The sequence below is a fragment of the Schistosoma haematobium genome, chromosome 2, assembly GCF_000699445.3.
Source record: "Schistosoma haematobium chromosome 2, whole genome shotgun sequence".
Lineage (NCBI taxonomy): Eukaryota > Metazoa > Platyhelminthes > Trematoda > Strigeidida > Schistosomatidae > Schistosoma > Schistosoma haematobium.
The window spans coordinates 15,887,985-15,911,984 of NC_067197.1; the positions used below are offsets into that span (position 1 = coordinate 15,887,985).

Consider the following 24,000-nt stretch of genomic DNA (forward strand, 5'->3'; position numbering starts at 1 on the left):
GTTGGATATTCATTCAACTTCGGAAGCTTTTGAGGATTACTTGGAAAGGTTTGAAATCTGGAGCATGACTAATAAAGATCTTAAAGGTGATAAAATTGTGGCACATTTCCTGGCATTCATTGGGAAAGAAGCGTACAGCTTATTAAAAACTTTGGCATATCCAGAAAAACCTATCTCACTTCCTTATGCAATTCTTAAGGAGCTATTATTAAATCATGTAAAGTGCACCAGTTTTGAATGCCGTGAAAGGGCTAAATTTCATAAGATGGTTCGTTAAAATGACCAAAACGTTCGGGAATTCATCCTTGAATTGAAGAAACAAGCTGCCAAGTGTAATTTCTGTGCAACTGAGAGATCGACTAATTGCAGGAATTAACATACCGTGTTTGAGAAGAGAGCTGTTATGAATGCCAAACTGTTCCTTTCAAGATGCTAGATCTGCGTGTATTAACTACGAAGCAGTAAATGAACTTGATATCCAGTCGATGAAGATTTCTAATACTTTGCTTAGTCGTTATGATGAACTACAATCTCAGGGCCAATCAAACTTGCGTTCGTTTAACAGTGATTCCTATTCTCGTGTAAGTCTCAAAGGTGTTTTAACAAGGAATTACAAAGCAAATCACAAAGGTGAGATGAAGTTTTGTAAATGTTTATCATGTAGAAAGTTTCATTCTCGTAATTCATGCGCATTTCGTAGTGCTAAATGTTTTAAATGTGGTAAGATAGGACACATTCAGTCAGTATGCAAAGCTACTGTCCATTTCGCTTCAAGTAGTACTAAATCTTGTAATTTAAATCTCAATAATTCGGATGCTTCTAGAGATCATTTATCTTTGTCTACTATTTCGAAAGGTTATGCTCATATTCAAAAGCGACTATATACATCGCTTGGTTCATTTCATGACTTTATTGTGGACACAGGCAGTATAGAGTCCATTATTTCATTCAAGAACTTGAAATCCATAGATCCTAACGTTGCGGTACGACCCACTGAAGTATCAATATTGGGGATTACTGGACACAGACTGCCCATACGAGGATTTTATGAATTGCCAATAAGAGATGATAATTCTTCATACATACCTTGTGAATTTTTAGTTAGCGAAACGGGACTGTCAATATTAGGTTTCAAGAATTTGAAAAGGCCTAAAGTGGAGTTGTCCTTCCCAGTTTCTAAAGAAAATTCCGATGCTTTACTTAGAGATTTGATAGCTATATGTGCTAAGTGCAGTGGAGGTATGAAAATTCAGCCTATAAAACTTCAACTACAGGGTGATCCAGTCTTTCTTAAAAGACGAATAATTCCTTATGGTCTTCGAGAAGCAGTACATAAGACATTAAACGATTTGTGTGCGAAAGCCATAATTGAACCAATTCAGTCTTCAGCATGGGGTACTCCTATGGTTACGCCACTGAAGTCGGACGGCAAGACCCCTAGAATTTGTGGTGACTATAGATTAACTCTGAACTCCCGTTCGTTGAAGCAAACGTGCACGACGGTAGAGGCTGAAGATATTTTAAATCGACTTCATGGTTCCAAAGTGTTCTCCAAAGTTGACCTAAGAGATGCTTATCTTCAAATCCCTTTAGATCACTTTTCATCTATTTTGACAACAATTAACACTCCTTTTGGTCTGTTCAAATACAATTTCCCTCCATTTGGTCTAAGTTGTTCTCCAGCCATATTTCAGGAAGTTATGAATGAAGTAGTTAGTGACCTTGAAGGTGTTTAAGTTTATCAAGATGATCTCATTGTTCATGGTTTTAATGAGGTAGTTCATGACCAGAAACTTATTGCTTTATTGCGTCGTTTAATTGAGAAGAATATTACAGTGAATCCAAATAAGTGTTAATTTTGTGTATCTAGTTTTGAATGCCTTGGATACCTAGTTGATGGTAATGGTTTTAGACCAGATATGAAACGACTAGCTCCACTGACAAATGAACCGTCTCCAAAAAATCTTACAGAATTACGTTCACTAATGGGTGCTCTTCAGTACCCCTCCCGTTTTATTCCTAATTTTTCTTGTTGTGTAAATTGTTTATTTGATATTTTGACATCCAATTCATTCAAATGGAGTGAGGAACAAGAGTCATGCTTACGGAATCTACTGAAGTTTCTTCAAAGTGATGCTGTTCTTCGAACGTACTCCCCTAGTGTACATTCTGTGCTTATTACTGATGCATCACCTTTGTGAATTGGTGCAGTTTTGGAACAGGAAGGCAGACCAGTTATTTGTGTTTCACGCAAACTTACTGTTACTGAACAAGGTTATTCACAGACTCAGCGAGAAGCATTACCCGTGTTTTAAGCTGTTAAAAGACTTCACAAATATTTATTTGGAAAGAAATCCACTATTGTTACTGATCATGAAGCTTTAAAGTTTATTTATCATCCTGAAAAATCCTTAGCACGTTTCTCAGCTGCTTTGGTTCAAAGATGGAGTATTGCTTTGAGTGCATACGACTATACAGTTCAGCGCAGAAGTGCCAAACAAATTCAACATGTGGACTACATTTCTCGACAGTCATTACAAGATAAACCTATTATTACTTCAGACTGTTTGTTAGTGCAACCTTTACCAGTGAGACGTTCAGATCTCATTAGAGAAACTCGCAGATATTTTGGATGTATACTCAGTGCTATGCGGAAAAGCTGGAAAGCTAATTTGAAACGTAGATTTCCTATCTATTTTTCAAAGTGGGACGAGCTATCTACTACTCCTGATGGTATTCTGTGTTCAAATTATCGAGTTCTCATTCCTCCTTCATTGCGTGATTCTGTTCTTGGAGATTTTCATATTGGTCATTTAGGTGTTGAGAAAATGAAGTCCTTGGCAAGGCTCACATGTTGGTGGCCAGAGATAAATGCAGATATATGTCGTACGGCAAACAAATGTGAGAAATTTTATCAGTTGAAAAATCATCCTTCGAAGTGGACGCCATAGCCAGTATCGTCTGAGGCCTGGCGGAGAATTCATGCTGACTATTGTGGTCCGTTTCTTGGCAAATACTATTCACTAGTAGTTATTGATTCTTTTTCAAAGTGACCTGAAGTTTTTTTCACAACTTCATCGGATTCTGATTTCACAATCCAAGCATTAAGAAAGGTGTTTAGTCGAGAAGGGGTTCCTATGGTGTTAGTCTCTGATAATTGCTCTCACTTTATTGCAGATGCAGTCACTACCTGGTTGAAAGGTAAATGGTGCAAACATCTGTTTACTGCTTCCAGACATCCGTATTCTAATGGTCAGACAGAGAATTTTGTTAGGACATTAAAGACTGCTATTGATTCTATAGCCCCCTCAACATTTAATGAGCTGGAGAGGGGAGAAGATACCTTCCTATTGCAATATGGAAATGCCAGACATTCGGTGACGAAGGAGACTCCAACGAAGCTATTGAAAGGAAGAATTCTTCCGTCGCATATGAGATGTTTGGATTCTGCAGAAGTTACATACTATCGAGGAAATGATCTCCGACCATCTACGGGTATTGTTCTGAAGAATGTCGGAAAATCGATGGTGCGAATTCTAGACATCAGTGACTTAAGTACACACAGTCGACATGTAGATCAAATACAATTTCAGGAACCAGGTGAGTCAGTTCCAATTTCGATTGTTAATTCTAATGCTAATGAGCATATTCTAGATAATACCGAATCCTTATCCAATACAATGTCAGACAGACTCAGGATGAATTTGAGAAGAAGACGTACAATTGATTACAAACACCTAGACTACAATTTAAGCTGTGGCGGATGTGGTGTTTGAACGAACTAATGATACTTTTGCAATTGTTGGTTGCACGATTTCGAATTCCAAATACAGTACATTCGCTTGTGCTCGTGTCTTACTTCTTAACTGAATTGCGTTATCTCTGGGACTCTTATTTCATGCTATAATTCAAATAATTCGAAACATTATACAAAGTCACTATAGTGTCACTCGAAGGTCATCCCTAAAATATAGTCCCACAGAGAACTCCAGTAATCCACTAATTTATATGAGAAACGGAACCCCAGACGTAAACGATTTCATCTCGCTTTTTGAACATTCTTAGAGCATGCTCTCAGAAGGTCACTCCTGGTTGGAAACACAAAATAAGACATATCAATGCCAAGACCATTTTTCAATATGCGCTAACTCAGTAGTAAATGACTCCGCAACCCGCCTTAATTCAACAGAAATAGATTGATGCGCGGAACTTTATTTTTCACGGATATCCACGTTGATGAAGCCCCGTTTAACCATACTCGCTGTCTTCTACCATTGAGTTCACTTATCCGGTCTATGATTTTATAATTTATTCTGAAACTTTCCAGTTTTTATCTAAGACTGAGTTGGGAGGCCTTTACTTAGATCTATGAAAGTTGCATCTATCGGAATATTACTATTTTTCCCTGCAGTTCAATTTTCTCTTGCAGTGCGGTTCATGAAGCTTTAGAGGATTTTCCTAAAACCATATTGTGCGCCGACTGAAAGATTATTCCCTTTCACAAAGTTTAGAATAGCCAGCCGAATAACTTTCTCCACTAGTTTGGCAACTTCACTGGTTGAACTCATGTGTCCAGAATTACTAACTAAGTCTCAACCCTCGTTTTTGTAAACCAGACTAAAAATTGCGTCTGTACAGTCTTTTATCAGTTTGGACTGCCTCAATGACTTGTCAAACAATATTGCATGAGATTTAGCAATTACAACCGCCAGTGGACTCGTAAGCCTAAGATAAATATCGTCAGAAGCACTGAACGTAAATAGTTTGGGGTGGACAAGCAATCTTAAGACAGTTTCCGTCTCAATAACTACAAGCCGCTTTATAATGGATCGTTGGTCATCCACCATCGTCGGTAGAAAATACTTCACTAAAATAATTTGATACAGCTTCAGCCTTTGCGAAGTTATTCCTTGTCAATATCAAATAATTAGTTGCACTGAGAGTGGCAGGATCTTTATATGCGAGTCTATTTACACAATCCCTAATCTATTGTTTTTCATATGAACGACTATTCGTGCTTATTAACGCTTTTTAAGCTCTCTCAGTCCTACAATAAACGAACCTTTACTGTTCAGAGCCTTTAGGGATAAACATACTACATTCCTTTTCCTAAATTCCAAGAAATTTCTCGACATGATTTGTTATCCATGGTGAGCAGTGAATAAGTCTTCATGGCACTAGGCACAATGCTAACAGGAACGTAACTAAGCTACGTCTACCCTTAAACATAAATCATGCTTCTTGAACTGATGAGCTGATATTTATTGTGTTTGCTTTCCACATACTTGGTAGAGGTCTAGCTTGATCATATACTGTCACAAACCTTAAACATGAATGATAATACAGTATGATCCCTACTATTAGATAAGCAATATCTCCGATCGCTTGGGTGATTACTAAATCCAGCAAAAAAGTATTCTTAGTTCAAACCAAGACATCTGGGTGTGTGTTCATGGTCTACTAAAGCATGATCAAATATAGCCATCATGAGCCCACCATCGGAAGAGTTTTCAGACCTTACGGTGGAAATCTCTGTTTAGTTAATATCAGATGCATTCACATCTAATATCAAGAATCTGTTATTTTTAATGCGAAGCTGAAAGCGCTCCAAAATAAAATGATCAACTAAGCAGTTTAAGCTACCGTAGATGACATCGCAATTAGTGACTTCACATTTCCCATAATCGTGAGACTCACAAACAAAGGAACGGATGCTTATGATATTAGTTAGGTGTGTAAAGAACCAACCTCGTTTTCCGTGCCTGTTGCTATCACTTCTCAAGTATTTGTATCCTGATAATTACGGAGTAGTGTTATAGTCATGGAGAAACCAGGCTTCCATCACAACTACAATAATTGGTTTTTATTAGCTCACTAGTGTTCCTAGTTCATGGAATTTATTTCCAAGACTGTGGGCATTTGTACATGAAATCCTATGAGAGGACAACCTAACCATACAGGTCTTGGTAGTATTCAATTACAAGATATAACTACCTTAAAACCCACTAAGCGCAGGTTTTCTCAACAATATTCTCGACAGGTATCTAATTCACATGGTGCGACCTTCCTTCTAATTCTGTCATCTAGAGATATGCCATGTCTTACCCAAAAGTCGTTATTATCTTCACTCCCAGTACTAGCTAATACAGGATTTTGTTGTTCCTCCGACCCTATGGTTGGCTTCAACAGATTAAATAGTCAGGATTCGAAATTTTCTTCAGTCTTTCAAGCACATATTTTGGACCTTGATAATCAACTTTAATTGATAATTTAATTTAAATAACAGGTACAAGGCTATCCAGTAGTACTAATTTACCTAGGCTTTAGCTAAAAACTTGAGTGACCATTGGTTTCTAGTAAACTGAATAGATGTTCCACAACTAATTACATGCATTACTGGGTTCATTGCAATCTGTAAACATATTTCCATAATCATGAACATTTTGACCAGTGCTCAGATATATTTTCAGCATAAATGATTAAAATTTTTGAGAGTGAATACCAATGCTAAGGGTCCGAGGCCCAGTAACACCCTGATTTGTATTTAAAAGTTCACGTTGAACCAATCATGCACTCTCCAAACATAAGAAGCGTAGACCAATATAATGAAATCGACTTTTAAAGCCAGAAGACAGAAACAAAAGACTTGTCACACAAGTCAAATATTTATTTTACTTTGATATAAAACATTTGCGCCATTATCACAGAACACACAGTGGAAGCCTGTTTTCCAAAACCCTCTGTTTCATATTGCTCTGGTGATGGTTACAACGCACCACTGGTTAGCCACTCTGAAGATACATGAGTTTGGATTTAACATAAGTGATCAAAATCAGCAGTGTTCGTAGATTAATTTTATTGACGCGTATTGGTCACTTGCCTTCTTCACCTATAACGGTTTCACGTTTCTATTCATATATTTATTGATATATCAAGACCCACTTGTTCAACTTTCATGGTTTCAACAGAGTCGGGCAACATTGCATTGAAGCCAGAGTCGGAACAGTACAAACAAACAGTCTGTCGATCACTCACTAGAAATCGATATTTAGACTTATAACCTCTATGGTTAGGGACACTGCTCGATATTCTGTGTCCTTAAGATAACTCTTCACAACTGCTTGCTTAAATATCTCAGCTCTATTCCTTTATTCTTTCCCATCAACAGGTGTTGAAAGATATTTAGCGTCCCGAGTTCCAGTAAATGATAGTTGGGGAGAAGGATATATTTGATTGTAGGGAGATATTGGAGATCGTGATCATTCTGAGCATGCATTCAGCAGAAGTGTATTGGTAAATAGATCCCTAAAATAACTGGTTCTGTAAGTCTTTGACAATGGTTCTGACCACCTCAATTTTACTGAACACACCTGGCTGAAGGCACTCGGTGACGCATTCGCACCGGATCACGAGTGTGCACGTCATTCTAGGCATCTTTTGCAACCACTTGCCAGCTTAGATCAAACACTTCTCGACGAGTGGACAGCTTTACAAATGTATCTTCGAACCCCTTTATTTCTGACTTCTGATTTAACAAAATTGATATACTTTGTTTACGAGGGTGTTACGTGTAGAGGTGTTGCTAGGCTCTGAATACCAGTAGTATCTTTAGAAGTGTCTTACTTCATTTAGTTTTATGATCTTACTAAAAATGTACAGTAATACAAAAGGGTTAACATCAATATCGAATGCTCACGAAGTTATTTGTTTTAGGGCTGGTTTAGCAATACAGCATAATTATTTTCTACTAGCTAAACATCTCGCGGCGAGTTTAACAACTAAGGATCTTACTGTGGTAATGGACAGTGATGAAACCTTGTACCAATCCTCCTAAAGTTGCCCTGATGGATGCATTGTTTTTGAAAATACTGTTGAATACTGAAAGATATTTTAAGTGCTCCTGTCGTCACTTAATAATACTTTGAAATTTTCCAGAAGAGTAAAATGAGAAATATGTGTTCCTTCAGCACATAACTATCTCTTACAAGTTAACTACATGACTCATAGGATCTAACGATTCCTTGTCTCGACAAATTGTGATGGATATTGGACATTAAACAGGAAAGCTAGGGAACCAGTCTTACTGAACTAGGCTCTGACACTCCAGAGTATTCTCTTTCAGCTACAGTAGGATAAGACGTGATCTGAACAAGGCGTACAACATACTAAGAACCATAAGTCATTTTGATGTAAACACATTACCAGAACCTCGTAGCATCTCTCCACAAGGCACAACGTGAACGTAAATTGTACCTTGAGGTGGTGGTCGCGAGCTTCTGGAATAATCATTCAATCGAGTTATGTCGGGCGAAACATTTATTCCCTTAGCTCATGCCCTGCCAGGTAGTTTGGTTGGAGGAAGGCGAGATTCAGAATAACATCTCAAGATTCCTCGATGAGGTCGTGATGTTGATTTTTCATGGTTTTGATCATACACATACGATACCGAGTGGCTATCAGACGGGCAGGTAGTACTCCTCTGTAGCATGTAGTAGAATTCAGATCTAGAGATCTTAAACTTACTTTGTGTTAGTCTCTTGGGTCTACCAAACACAGATATGCCCTCAGTTTTGATTGTATGACTTACCTTTCGTTTACTTTTTGTAGGCTAGGGGTTCGATTTGGCCAGGTTTGGAAATTCCTGGAATGCTGCAGATGTTATTGGCGGATTTTGTATCAAATCTAGAGAAGTGATGTGATTTTCCTTGCCTTTTGTGTAACTCGATGTTTCTGCCAGTGCCAAACGGCATTTTTTAATGTCAACCAAAAACTCTTATCTCTATAGGAATTCCGTTCCCAGTATTGTCAGATCAAAACCAGATACAGTGAAAACCCAGGGGACTTGCCTCCAAAACCACAAGTTCAGCGTCAAAGTGTTCTTACCAAACGTCGCAATTTTAGTTTCGCTGGCATCTTGAATTGTAACTGGGGAAAAGTTTCCACCCGGCTTAATTTTCTTCTGAGGAATGATACTCAGTGCAGCAGCAGTATCCACTAATAATTTCAAACCTGAATTTATGTCTGTAACATAAAACAAACGACTGTTTAGACACCACTTTCATCCCTGTGAGTGCCCCTGTTTCTACGGATAGAAGAAACCAGACTAGTAGTGGATGAGTATTTTTTGTAGAACCTGGAAGGTGGAGTGTAGTGTGATATTACCTTTTCAAAAACACGAATCTTTTCCACCCAATATAAAATAATAGGAAACATAATAAGGAAAAGAATAAGTGCTCGAGCCTCAATGTCCTGACATTTACTTAGATGCTTGCTGTTAACTCTTAACCAATCAACCTAAGTTGCCACATGATCTCTTGATATTACCCCTGTCCTCATGATCAGCTCTTCTCGCATATTTTTATTACCACGCACCATCGATGCCAACAGTTTGTGTACACAAAATTTTGTTCCCAAATTTCTGAGGCCGCACTCTTAATTCCATGTGGGATGTTTCAGGGTTCAGTCCTTGTATTAGATAAGACTGGATGGCTCCCCAGCCAAAATCTTGGAATCAAGCATCATTGATGTATGTTATGTCTCTGAACATTTGTCATACATGAATAATATCAAGGCGCAAGATTTAGGTACAATTTACACCACGCTATTCTGAAAGCCAAACACTAAAAAAGTACAAAATCCCTTAAAATTTTCTCCAACTTACTATGCACTCAGCAATTTCTCTGGTACGAAACATCATATTAAGCAGCAAGAAATGGTCAACAAGCGCAACTGTTAAGAAACTGGGAATGAATAAGAATATTCTCAACATAACATGACCAAACTACCTTCTGCAACGATGCAGTTGAACAACAAGCACACAAATAAGAACTTTCGTCTACAAGCACACAGTCAAAATGAAGCAATAATCAACCACACCACACCATAACCTCCAGCTGGGTCAAATGAGACCTTACCGTCAACTGTTTGGTTTCATACAACAACAAAGCTAAGCAATAAAAGCAAACCTTGTCCAGAGTCAAATGATAACCGTTTAGTAAAAAGTTGAGAAACACGCATGTGTGATCACATATGTGTTGTATGAGAGTTAACACGCGAAAAAGTGTGAAAGACTTAGAAATATCAATACAGTCAAACGAGACACTCTGGGGAGATTTTCGGGTTATTCATTCTATTACACTCATTGCTTGATAGTTCAGAAGACTATCTATAATTAAGAAATCCAATTGTTAACTCAGAATACACTCACATGATGGTCTTGCTTACTGGAAACGCTGACCAAAGGCAGATTCTTTTGACTACCCTAAAGATGCACCGGAGAATGCGTTTCTAGTAATGTCGTCCCAATTGATGGATTTCGCATTTCCACGAAGTGAGTCTGTTAGAGATTTCTTAAGAGACGAGCAGTTTGATATGAACCGTCTATAAAAACTTACTATTCCGTTGGAAGTGCTTAATTGCCTGATTGTGATCGGTTCTGGGTAATCCAGAATGGCCGCCACTTTGCTTTCGGAGGTTGGATGCCTTAAGCATCAATAGTGTGTCCGAGGAAATCCAGGTAGTAGGTTCCGATTTGACATTTCATATTTTTGCAGTAATGCCTCGCTTTTGTAGTCGTTCAAAGACAAGGTCCAGATGCTGGAAATGAGATTCTCTGTTCAGACTTGCAATCAAACAGTCACCAAAATACGCATGTACGAAGTTGAGATCTCGAAAAATGTCATCAATGAACCTTTGGAAACTTGGTGTAGCATATCTTAAGCCGAAATGCATGTGCGAAAACTCGTATAGACCGAAAAGAGTGATGATAGCGGAATGTCATCCGCAACCATGGGAATTCAGCTATATGATTCAACCAAGTCGATTTTTGAAAAAAACTGGTAGTATCTTTCAAGGTAGCTGTCAAATCATGGATCTAAGGCAGTGAGTAATGATCAGGAAAGGTTTATGCATTCAATCGCCGATATTCACCAGTCTGAAGTAGTCGTTGCTGTACTTTATGGGGACCACATGCAAGGGAGATTCCTATGGGCTGTTTAATGGCCGAATGATTCTTAAATCTATCATGTGATCGAATTTAGTGTTATCCAATCCCAGTTTTTCGTGAGCTAGTCGAGAATACCGGTGGTTCTGTAGTCGTGGTGTGATATGTAACCTTGCTGGTTACACATGGCAAATTCGGCTGAGTTGGGTATACCTCAGGGTAACTATTGAGTACTTGTGGATAGTATGGATCGATCGTGTGCTTTACTGTGCCCGGGGATAATCTAAAAATGGAAATAGTTACACATACAGACAAATTAGTATTTCCGTCTACTAACCTGCGTTTGCGCATTTCGATGAATAAATTATGATGTTGTAGCGTGTCTGTACCGATGATTGGTGTAGAAACACCTATAAATACAAAAATCCAGTGTACGGGTCAGCGTAAACTCACGTTAAGATAGATTTACCACATACCATATGTGTCGATAGGTTTTCAGTTTGCCGCCAGTAAGTTTAAGACTGGTTCGTGCGGTCGATCGTTTTAATTTGCAGGAAGAACCATAACTTAGACTCCAGTTTTGAAGAGATAGCGAACTTTTGTAATCACATTAGTGACGTATAACAAACGAATGTGTTCATTGGCTACGGTTGCTGATAACACGTGCCAGCTGGGAAGTTTCCCGAAACGTTTTTCGTGTCGGTCGATTTGTAGCTCGGAACATTGCACCCCAGTAGGCACCATCACGCACCTGAGACTCTGCTGAAGCAGTAATAAGTGGGCATAAATATATCAAGTGATCGTCATGTTCTAATGACATTGGAAGTCGTACACCGCCTGGCGGTGTTTTAAACCTAAAATGATCAGTCGTCTTGTCGTAGCGACACCCAATAAGCTGCTGGGTGGGTTTTCAGATTAATTAGTGATATTTTAACAGGCATTGGCCGGGTAAATCATATAAGGAACCATGTGCCCATGCGTTTTCCAGCGGGGACTTATGATGAACTCCAGATTCCTCAAGGAAGTTGGGCTGAATTGCACAAACAGCAGAATAGATTTTATAATACATACTTTATAATTAGCGCCACAATCGCTACTGTTTTGTTCGCCGCAGTAAGATTAATTTTGTTTCCTAATGTTTTAGGCATTCTATGTCTCTGACATCAATAAGTATAAACTTCCGAAAATTTCCAACTCTGAAGAAGGTCTAAAATTCTTGAATCCTGACCCTAAAGCACTGCAATATATTTTAGAAAACTGAGTCCCGGTAGATATTTGAATGTACTTAAATACATTTCATGCTTAGATTATTCTAGAAACATTCGTTCACTCGAATTTGGCTTGTTTAGACATTCGATAATTCAGTGTAATGTTACTTCACAAAGTATGCATGTAATCCCAAATATGTATACCCCGAAAATCACAAGTTTACTGCCGAAATGTTAATTCCTTGTCAGTCAGCAAATTGGGATTTGTTTTGTAGTCGCTCTTGTGTGTTAATGGGACGATTTTTTGTTAGGTAAACTTTCCAGTGAATGACTTTGGTGTCTCATGTGTTGCACTTATCTTAACTTTCTTGACAGCGATTTCAAATTATCGGTTTTAGCAAGCGGTTTTGAGTTCCGTAAGGGCGTTTCTCCCCCTCTAAATGTAAATTGTTACTCCAGGACTGGCCTGCATCAACACCTGAACTAAGGATAGAGAGTGAAGTAGTCGAACGCGCTGACAACTTCACTCATCTTGGAAGTCTGATCAGCCATAATGGGTTGGTGTCTGACGAAATCTCTGCACAGATTCAGAAAGCTCGTTTAGCTTTTGCCAACTTACGTCAAAACCATATCAGTCTCTTATGTGAAGAGGAGAAGAATGATCAACTTCCCTTCCTAGATATACTTCTAAGTAGACGAAAAGATGGTAGGAAAAACCCTGTCTAAATCACCTTACCCTTTAGAGGTATTTCAAATAGACTTTTGTTGAAACAAAAGCTGAAATCAGTCATCAACAAAAAGTATTGCGCAGTAAAGGCCATTATCAAAGAAAGAACAAGGTGCATGCTTCATGTTAAACCTAAAAGACATGAAAACGATTGTCACATCCCACTGCGTTTAACAATTTAAATGTGTGTGTGGTCACACATACATAGGGAGAAGCAACCGTAATCTCAGAATTAGGATGTGTGGACATGTACCAAAAAGGTTGCAGAAACAAATAGAATCAAGTGGTCCAATAAAAGTAGAAGATAAATATCTATCATCGTCTGCTGCCAAACATAATCGAAATAAGCCATCTTAACTCGGCTTTTGTGATGTAAAAGGGTCTATACTAAGGTTTGTTGAAGCTTTAACCATACGAAAATAAAACAAAAGTTTGAAAAGTACTGGCGATAGATCACACTAAAAACCCTCTAGCGAGTATCATGCAAGGAGACTGATCAGTGACCTGGTTCCTTAGAAACTGGAACAAAGGGTTAAATAGTAAAGATTACTCCAGCCGGCTCCTATCTCGAAAGAAATATGGGATCATTACTTATTTAAAAAGAGATGGAGTAGTAAGAGCCACAACAATGGTCAGAGTTGGGTGTGATTCCAAATTGCCGACCTTCCTAGTATATTAGAAAAGAGGGATACCCTCTTGCGATAACATCTAATTATTAGTAAACATGGTTTCTGAAGGTTTAAGTCACACGACCATCAGGTTTTTGTTGGATCTTGGGGACAACCAACCTAAAAATATTCGGTACGTTTTAGATCTAAACGTGTGTACTATACGTTAACCCTTCGATTGGTCCAAAGGCAGCCGTAGGTTTCTTTTTACTTTTGTGTTATAACTTGTGGTCTGTTAATGTGTACGTAACGATACCGCCAATTAAAGAGCAGCAATTTATCGATCGGACCAGTGACGCACAAAACCCGTACGAACAGTCTAGAGTACTTATTGGTCCTGCTTCCTGCCTAGCCTAGCCAGTTAAGTCCAGAACACCAACCTCAGCCTCTGCAATATGAATCGTTTACTTCAAGCATACTGGGTTTAAATACCAATCAAACAGACCATAAAATATAAAACAACATTTGTACAAGATTTAGCCAAAAGTGGCTGTGAGTGTGGGAGGTAGTAATTAATAGACAGCATAATTCAAGAATGGTAAGCCGTATAATTTTAGTTCATAGGTCAAAATAAAGCTCATAATATGAGGGACATGAATATGTTTAGTTATTTAACAAATATACGATAAAAATATACACATAGTATTGGCCCATAAATGGATCCCAAAAGTTAACATTCATTATGCTTATCGGGGCATAATATCCTGATTTAGAGATTTTGTAGCAGCAATATCTAGTCATACCGACGCAACACATCAGTTTACCGAAGGTTTTTTGCTAACATAACAGGTTGGGTCTGAGGTTACGGAAAATTACCATCCAAAATGGCTACTTCAAATAGCATTGACCAGTTCCTCCATCTTTCTTGGTAGCTGTGCTGCCAGTACTCATTTCCAGGAACTGGACTCTCCACTCTTAGAGGCTTCCTGATTCCAGAATGTAGGTTCGCTTGGAACACTCAGACAACTATTGATACCTTTGAGGATCTCTACAATACCTGAAGTCTAACCTTCTAGCCTCATTAACTTGGTGATTTATTTGACATTGGTTCTCTCCATACTTCTGGTATTCGTAGCTTTATACACGGTGACCTGATGGTTGGAGTACTCGACTTCCAATCATTAGGTTCTAAGCTTGAACCTCAATGTATTTACCTCAGATGTGCAAGCAGTAGTATCATCGGCTTCAATACAATGCGACTTAACTAACGTCTAGCATATTAACCCATACATTCCTACTCAGATGGATTAGTCACTTGCGTCACTCCCAATGTCATATCCCAAAAAGTCATGTTTTAAAACTCATGCTTCCCTATTGGATTTCTCCGTTAGTACCATGTTTTCTATGAAGTTTTATTGTTTTCCGAGTCATGAAACATCCCATTCATGTTAATATCTAATATGTACGGTAAAGTTTATGAAGTAATCAATTCTTCTCATTGTATGAATTGAGAAAGTCCTATGCCTAGACTGTTGTACATGTGTCTTTCTATGTTTCCCCGGGCTAAATTATCCCAGAGAAATCCGATAAAATATATTGTTTTCATGTCGCTTTACATCGATATATGCATCTTACTTATCCTTAGCTGCTGTTACGGTTTATACTTCATAAAATATTGCTTCATTCCAAACAGCGTATCAAAATACGGGGGATGTCTCTTTGGAGTGCTACTACTCCCGACTATTCGGTTGCGAGACTCGTTAAAATTACATCAACTAAATCCACTCGATTTTAGTTCCCGAAACGTTTATAATGTAGCTTATGCACCTTGGTGAGGTTGTAATTATGGAGATACCCGACGTTCTTTAAGTATGTTCAATCAGTCAGTCAGTCAGCTACAACGTAGGACCAGGGACATATGTGCATCGGTCCAGGTTGCCATACCGCTTATTTCGTCAAAGACTGAATCAAAACTCGCGTTATCAAATGTTCAGGATGGTCATAAAAATAATTGAGTTGCTTTCGCTGTTGTCCAAAATTTATGATGAAGTACAAACTGATGACCAAAGATTAGATTATGTCTCAAACTACATGGTAAAAATGAACCACTCTGCCTTTCCAAGGTACTAGACTTAGTATTATCTTGTTTATTTGTTCGTCTAATTGTATCATTTAGTTGTTTAATTTGAGTATTTTCAGCATTAGTTTTATATGCATCATAGTTTTCTCCGTCCTCTAGTTGACATTTACATCCCGATATTATTGATGTCTGCTGAACTCCTTTTGGGTTAGGTTTTGACGGTCAGCTCTCAAAGAATTCCTGAAGACAGAGATTAGTCAAAGGTAAAATACAAATTTATAGTAATGTAGTGTCCTGTACATACTTGGCGTTCAATTTCTGTAAAACTACTCATTCAAATACTGACATATATCATCATAGATCATAGTAACTTGTCCCTTTTCTCAATTTATAAGCTATCGATAACATCCTGTATATTACTTAACAATAACCTTTTGCTTCTCTGCTATTCTCATTTACCAGTTTCTGGGCTTAATATAACAAGGGAAAAATAAGTTTATGTGAGAGGAGTGGAGCGGTACACCAACTTTATGAAGCAAAAAATCATAAATATAGCACAGGCTAAGTCCTATGACTTCCAGATAAAGTTTTACGTTTATGAAGCCTGGAGGGAGCGCGGATGTGTTTGGTGAAATGACGATAGAGCGGGTACTCAAATGTTCTAGATTTTGTTTTTGACGCGTTAGTGACGTTTGCGATTGGGCTAGGTACTGGTGCGTGACTTCGTTTGTCTACGATTTGACTTGCATATATTCCTGATGGGTTCACACTGACCTATTGACCTGCCTGTTTTAGGTCTACTCAATCTTAACTGTCCAGTCATTCATAATCAGCATGGCCTGGCACAAGTATATTTTAACCCAAGTTGCCATACTACACCAACGCGCAGAAATCAAATTTACGAAATAAAAAGCTAGTCGAAATGATAGCATTGTCAACGATATTGAATGCGAATAATGATTTCAAAACAGTTCTGAAAGGGACAAATTCGAGGAATAAAAATCTAAAATAATATCAAAGTTTACGACCAAGGGTGAATGCATTCAGGTTGCTATGATCAGTTTCGAATCATCGCACGCAGCTACTAGCCACATATTTCGCGGAGCCCAACCAAGTACTCTTCATCTATCAACATGATTTGGCCTAACAGTATTACCAGTCTTATCTCTTACTCGGATATTTCACTATACGCAAGAAATGCTCCGAAGATATTTATAATCAAAAACCTGAGGCCGACGCAGCTCCTAATTTCGTAGACCATGTCCAACAACTATTCAGTAATAAAGAGCGTATTGCCGAAGAATGCCCGCTGTTTGTTAGACAGACGGACATTTCACCTACGCTACAAGTGACGAAATGATGCGCATTCCAAACATTTACTTTATTACTAAAGGGTTTTGGAGGCCAACAAATAGAACTGTCATCCACATACTTAAAGTCGACAAGTGAATCTCCTGACAGATCAATCCCTGAAAAGTCAGGCGAAGAAAGCATCACCTATGAAGTTTTCTTTACAGACTAAATGAGACTAGAGTGAGCAACACTGACAAACTTACGGCAGCTAAATATGACGACAGTTGGTCGCGAGCCGTAACAACCACTGGTGTTCGCATATTTTCCTTTTAGATCTTTTGGTGATAAGCATTGTTACACAGCACCCTGACAGACGTAGTTGGGTCTCGCACCTAGGTCGGGAAGTGAGGTTAACATCAAACGTTGGCACATGCCTACGTTCAAAAACACGCGGAACGGTGAACCTACTGCTGGGACTGGAACTAGCTTAGCTTAGGGGTTTAATACTCTCTTGAACTGTCTAGGCGTCAGATGATTGTGGAAGTCGATATTTTTTACTACCTCATATCTGACATGGTTGGACTATATTGGTTACAGTTTCTGAATTGCACTCGAGAAATCATCCGAACTATTCACTTGTGAACAAATTATTAATCTGAGGTTGTAGAAGCTTAAGTTCCCGAACAGCGGTGAGGTCGTGAATGTGCATTGTCGAGGAGTCCCCTACCAGTAAGAAATAGCTGCTTGGTGCCTCCAGATTTTCAACAAATGTTTGATTAAGGTCATTCTTAGATGCGATCCATAAAATTAACAATTTCTAGAAACCCACAGTAATGAGTAGAAAAAAATGAAGAGTAGCTGGAGGTCGGTCTCTATGAAACCGAGTTTCTAACACCAGAGAAATAATACAATTAGCAATGCTTTTTTGCTCCCAACCAGTCAGCCACGATGTGAAGTGGTGTCGCACAAACGTACAATCTGTTCCAAAAATATAAGCCACCTTTTCGTATTTGCTTAAAAATTACACCAGTGGCGATGCTGATGCCTAAAATACGCTTAAGGCTGTGAGCTACGTTTTAAATGTGCAGCTTGCGAACATTAACAGACTGTATAAAGGTCGAATGGTGAAGACTAGGTAATTTAAGCGTCTGAGGTGCACTAGTTCCTTCTCCTTATACGTATCACGTAAGTATATTAATGATTCGGCCCAGTTAACTATGATTTTGAGCTACCTGGTTGTTCATTCTTCTTTATCAGTCATAAAGAACATAAGACCTTATACATACGTGTATTGATCCAATTTCGCCACCTCACTTCACAAGAGAAAAGTAACGACACGAAAAGCGGTAGTCGAGATAATAACATGAACGGTGGTAAGAGCTAGGCTTAGGAAATATGGATAAATGTAACAAATGAAACCAGAAATGAATACTAAAAATGGTATAGAGACATGATTCAACGAAAGACGAAGAGTAAACACATTCGACTTACTGAGCCTAGTTGTTGAGTCACGTGACGAAAGGATGGGGATTAATGATTGAAAGTTGGTCTATGTAGGCTATAACTAAAAGGAATAAACCTCTCATGCCAACACATATTTTACGTGGAAACTGGTACAAGTACATATTAGCTCAATTCATTATATTTTGTATCGTATTGAAAAGTGAAGATGAAGGAAGTAAAAGTAGTGGGCACCAACAGCAGAGACTAACTAGAAAGGAATAAACGTATGGAGTAATAGTAACTGTAAGATGAGTAGGTATGCATTAATCAGACCAGTATTAAATCATATCACCTAGTCTCCAACTTAGGACCCGGTATCATACACATAGTTCCCTTTATCATTTTGAAAGAGCAAGAACAAACATTCTAGCAGAATAGCATGAATTCATTTTTATTTCGTTGGTTCTCGTCAGCTGCTTACAACCTGTGATATTTAAAATCATAATTAATGGGTTTAAATTACTTACATAAAAGAGTTTGATTGGAAGTTATATTAAAAACATTCATATAGTATAGCAAGGGTGTAAATAAATTTAATAGACTGAATATTGTAAATATATACCTTATGTGATGAAAGAACATTGTGACAACAGTTCAAACGGTTAGAAACAAATAAACCTTGATAGGAATAAAATGAGTAGAGTTCAGTTGATAAAATAAGATAGTTGGAATAAAACTCAATGGTGTAATAAATGCAAGAAAGAGTTTAAAGAAAAAGAAAAAAATTATTAAGATATAACGAAGGAATATTAATCACCAAGGCAAGGAAAGATTAATAACCATCTCCTTTTGAACACATAAATTAGGCTTTTGTCGCCTGATAGCAACTGCTTCAGCAAACTTCAGAAGACTGGAGTTTGGCTGCTTACTAATCACCTTGAATGATTGTAGGGTATCGACCTGATGTCCTGTATCAAGATGTTTGGTGATTGCACTATTTAGAGTCTTTCTTTCTCTACGCCAAACTAATGGTTTTACATTGGCAGTATTTCATGATCTGGTAATCTGTTTGTATGTATGGTTGGTCCTTTAAATAGTACTTACTTAATGAACCAAATTTTAGAGATAGATATCTTTAGTGAACAACCTACATATGTTTAAACAAAGTAAGAATGACAATATCCACAGAATACGACTAATCAATTCCATTTTTTGCCTTCTCAGCTACATACAGGCTGATAAGTTTAGTTATTCCTAACTATTGACAAAATACCGAATTCGCCGAAAAGAACTGTCCATAAGAAACGACCAAATTGCGTAAGATTCAAAAGGAATTAATAATCAAACTTGGAGTGGTTGTTTTAGGACATTCAAGAGTGCTGTAACAGGGAAAATTCTGGGGTGTTCAGAAAGAAAAGATTGTGACTACAGCTACATAAAGGAAGAAAGGTTAACATGTTTACTTCCCTTCTGCAAAACAGTCGGAGGTTAATTATTTACTCTTTGTGAAGGGGACCACTAACATGAATATCAAAGCACTGAAAGAGGTAGTGGTAATTAGTGGTGACAGAAAAGAGACACAAAATAGGATTCAAGCAGGAAGGTATAGAAAATTATGCAACCCAGAACATAGGGGACAACAATGAATTATTGCATTTTTCCTGTTATAACCGATTCTGAACCATGAGACATCATTAACTAAAAGATTTATACTGAAACTAAGTTGAATACAAAAAAATGAACACAAAGAATGTAAGTCAGTAGTTGTTAAACATATATAAAGTAAGATATCTAAGATTTTAAACAGGTAATGGATGAGTAAGTTAACAAAAAGTGATCAGTTATGAGCTAACTACACAGCCTTAGCTATCAAAACTTCATCTTAGACGTAAATTAGATGAATAACCTGAGGATCCATAGATATGTGCTGTGTCAGAGTCGCACAATATATTAAACGGTATTTAGTTAGTCGCACACAACAAACGAGTCTGCCGTAGCTCAACATCCGTAACAGAACACCAATAAACCTAATGTGATACAGATTCATAAACTGTTGCATAACTAATGTCTGCATAATGAACTTAGGCTAATCATTATACAGTGCAGATGAACTGAATAAACCATGACGGAGTAGCAACTATGAGATCTCAGTTGGCGCTTAGGATTAAAGTAGGAAGCGATAATGGTTTTCTGCCTTGTATATAGCAGCGAGGTATAGTAGCTGAGAGCCCTAAATACATGAATAAATAGCACAAGCCGATAGTCACCAATTAGATTACCGAGCCACGTGGATAGGCTTACATTTTCTTAGAAGGAACGGACAAGGACCTAACAACTAGAAAACGAACCCTCATAGTCAACTCGAATTCTTTGAGTAACTACGTGAAAAATGACAGAATCCAACAGTTTGGACCAAGTGCATTACAACCACTTAGTGAGCTGAGTTCTCTCACCTATTGAGTTAGGTGAGCTGGTACCTAAATGACAAAATCCACAGGGTAATTAGGCGTTTGTTGTGTTAGCAAAATTATCTTTCTAAATATTCCAGGAGTCTGAATATTTTAACTTATGTTATCATCGGTGCCGCAATTCGCTTGTTTATTTAAACACATAAACATTGGTACAAAGAGGCACCAAATACATATGCGCCACACAAATCATCCGATTTGTGTGAGAGGGATACTGCCTAGTTGCCCAGACCGAAGCAAGTGGTTTTCCAAGGGGGCCACACTCCGGGCCTTGGACCTAAAGGTCTGGCCCACAAGGCATCGTGAGGAGATGCAGTCTCATGGTAACCGGTGACCAACGATTGGTTCATACGCCATTTGTTCCCTCAGGATACTGGAGCCCATGTGCAACATTGATTTGGTTTGGGGTCCGGTTAAAGCACCGGACATTCGCTTTTCGTCCTCTCAATTTCGTAAACAACACAGCCACGAGAAGGCAACGATTAGGACTTCCCTGGCAGAGGCTGTATACGCGTGGCCGTGTGAGAACATTTCGAAAAAGAGGGCGAACCCACCCCACCCTCGGCCATATCAGGGCATTTGGGGGCAATTCGCTCCACTCACCTCTGGAACTTTATATGAGCTGAGACACCATTATTTAGTAAATACAACTTCCCTAGGCGACATAAGCCAAATATGTTTACTGCATACCTATTCTAAGATTTAGAGTACAACTTCCTGAGTATATCGGTTTCTTGTCCGCTGGACTAATTATCTGGGTAGGTTTAGTGTTTACTTATTTGATTTCACCCACCAAACTTACTTGAAACAAGATGACCTAAGATAGCAAGCATGCGTAAGGTTCTTTGTTGTGTATTAGTATTTCCAAATTGTAACTATAATTTGCAAAATCTAAATGCATACATGTCCTGTTAATAGAAAATTGAATATGTACATTTTTACGAGGGACTGTAGAGATTTTAGACTATTTGTTGTATCATAAATTTATGTTTAAACTACTAAACAATAGAAAAAAATCACTTATTTCAAATCTAAAACTACTACTTAGTGTTTACGTCTACAAATTGAGTCCAAAACTGTTTACTTACACAGATAACCCACTAGTTAGAACGCGAATGGCCTACCACAAGGATGAGAAGACAATAATCCGGAGAATATTAAGACTTTATAGTTGCATGACAAGTACATTCTTGGAAAGTAAAACATTAAATTAAAACCACATAAAACTGTTACTTGTTTATGGCTTGAAAACCCAGTTGTTCGATTGCGATTTGAGACAACCACATGTACGAGCATATATATTAAGTACAGTTTCAAATCATAAGATAGTCAATCCCCAATAGATGTGCCTCTGGACCTAGGTCTTCGGAAAGGTATAGGCCCCACAGAATTATTACTAATAAGACCTTTAGAATGTTTAGTATTTGGTATGCTATCGACTAAACCTTCAGCTGTATCTAGTTTCACCGTCAGTTTTGATAAAGAATCTGAAACGCCAGTATCGGTAGCAGATGACCGTAAACTCGGATGTATAAAGTTGAACGAGTTAAACAGTAAGTCCAGTTTCTCTTCAGTGTATCCTGCTTTTTTCAAGGAGGACGGAATATCCCCAGGTTCAGAATCACCAGTGTTTGCGCTCTGTGACATTTTTGAATTAAATTTGACTGGTCTCCAAGGTTTAAATGCTCCAGAAAGTAGATTTACATCAGTGGAGGATACCGAGGTATTATCTTCTTTTGTCAGTCGGTGACGGAGTTCTGAAGTCGAATATGGAGGACGAAGAAGTCTGGACCCAGCCTTGCACCAATCAACACATTTTAAGAACCGAAGCTCTTTTACACCTTTTAGATAAGGACGTTGTGTATGCTGGCGTTGCAAACAGGCGCTAAAAAACGACTGAAGAGGTTTTGAGAGACGCTTTAAACCCCGTATGTTATATGTACCCATACGTGCTCGTTTAAATTCCTCGGCAGTATTTTCAGCTTCACGTCGGATAGGACCAGTAACCATCTCCGCCACAAGGACACCCAGACTCCATATGTCAGACCTTGTGTCTATGGCTTCACCTCGAGCGACTTCCGGAGCCATGAATAAAGGAGTTCCGGTAAAGTCATCTAGCGTGGGCTTGATATTTTGGGAAATATCATAGGAACGATCTAAATCTGAAACAAACACATGGCCATCCGGATAGAAGAGAATATTTTCAGGTTTAACATCCAAATGTACAATACTCAGTGAATGCAAATGCTCCAGGCCGCAAATAATTTCTGCGATATAAAAACGTGTATTGCTTTCTGACAGGCAACCAACGTGACATAGGAGATCATAAAGATCACAGCCCGAGCCTTCTCGAAGAACAAAAGCAGATGAATAGTTTTTCCACATACTGTAACAGAGCATAGGAAGAAATGGGCTTTGAAAATCACACAAAGCAAGACGTTCTAAAATCCGTCTTTCTCTCAAAACGCACTTAATTGCGGAGTCATTCTCCAGAAGAAAACGTTTTAAAGCATATTTAGAACCGCTATCAAAGCCAGTTGTTTTTCGAATTTCATATACAAAAGAGTAACATCCACGACCAATAAGTCGTTCAACGACGAAATCAGAGGGGCAAGGCACAGAAACATCCATCATTTACGCGATATCTTCACTTTGTGATGATAAGCCTTAGCCATGTTGGTTTAGTTTTAACCAGACAATAATAAATAAAGTGATTGGTTGAATGGTTGTACATGTCTGTCTTACTATTTTCTTATTCGCTAATTACTTTGTGGACAAGGTCAGGAGAATAAAGTGATACTATTCGTCCATGTTCATACTTCATGATCTGGATGACTCATTTGTTCAGAGGATTACTGTTTTTTAATGGGGTATATTCTGTATAGTACTTTGCTGCAATTGTTAGCTTGCTCATTATATCGTGGTTTCGTTAGGCCAATAGTGTTTAGATCAACGACTGTAAATCTTCTGCCATTTTTTAGAATCTGTGGTTTGACTTGTGGTTTCTAGAGCCTAAAAAACTTAATTGGACGAAATATAAGGAGAATAAGATGAGTTTGCTTCCTGTCGTAAGGACTGAAGACTAATGGGGATCAGACAGGTATTCACACGCGTTGAGGTACATTGTTGCACTTAATAGTGAATTGATGTAAGATTTGATGGAAGCTCATCATATTTTTAAGAGACAGGGTAGTTATAGGAGCAGAATGTATGTAGAGCAATAAAAGAGAG

General features: G+C 38.2%; 2 protein-coding genes across 2 annotated transcripts; both read right to left on the reverse strand.

Moving 5' to 3' along the window:
* Positions 1 to 10,903: 10,903 nt before the first annotated feature.
* On the reverse strand, positions 10,904 to 11,762 carry MS3_00006309 (uncharacterized protein; the record flags this gene model as incomplete). The annotated part of the gene is made up of 3 exons (XM_012941365.3): positions 10,904 to 11,011; positions 11,081 to 11,352; positions 11,591 to 11,762. The coding sequence occupies 3 exons, from the start codon at positions 11,760 to 11,762 to the stop codon at positions 10,904 to 10,906; spliced, it is 552 nt and encodes a 183-aa protein (XP_012796819.2).
* Positions 11,763 to 22,098: 10,336 nt separating this feature from the next.
* STK32A (Serine/threonine-protein kinase 32A) lies at positions 22,099 to 23,425 on the reverse strand (the record flags this gene model as incomplete). Its single annotated transcript, XM_012941367.3, has 1 exon — positions 22,099 to 23,425. Exon 1 carries the CDS (start codon positions 23,401 to 23,403, stop codon positions 22,099 to 22,101), a length of 1,305 nt encoding a protein of 434 aa, XP_012796821.2. The 5' UTR covers positions 23,404 to 23,425.
* Positions 23,426 to 24,000: the final 575 nt, after the last annotated feature.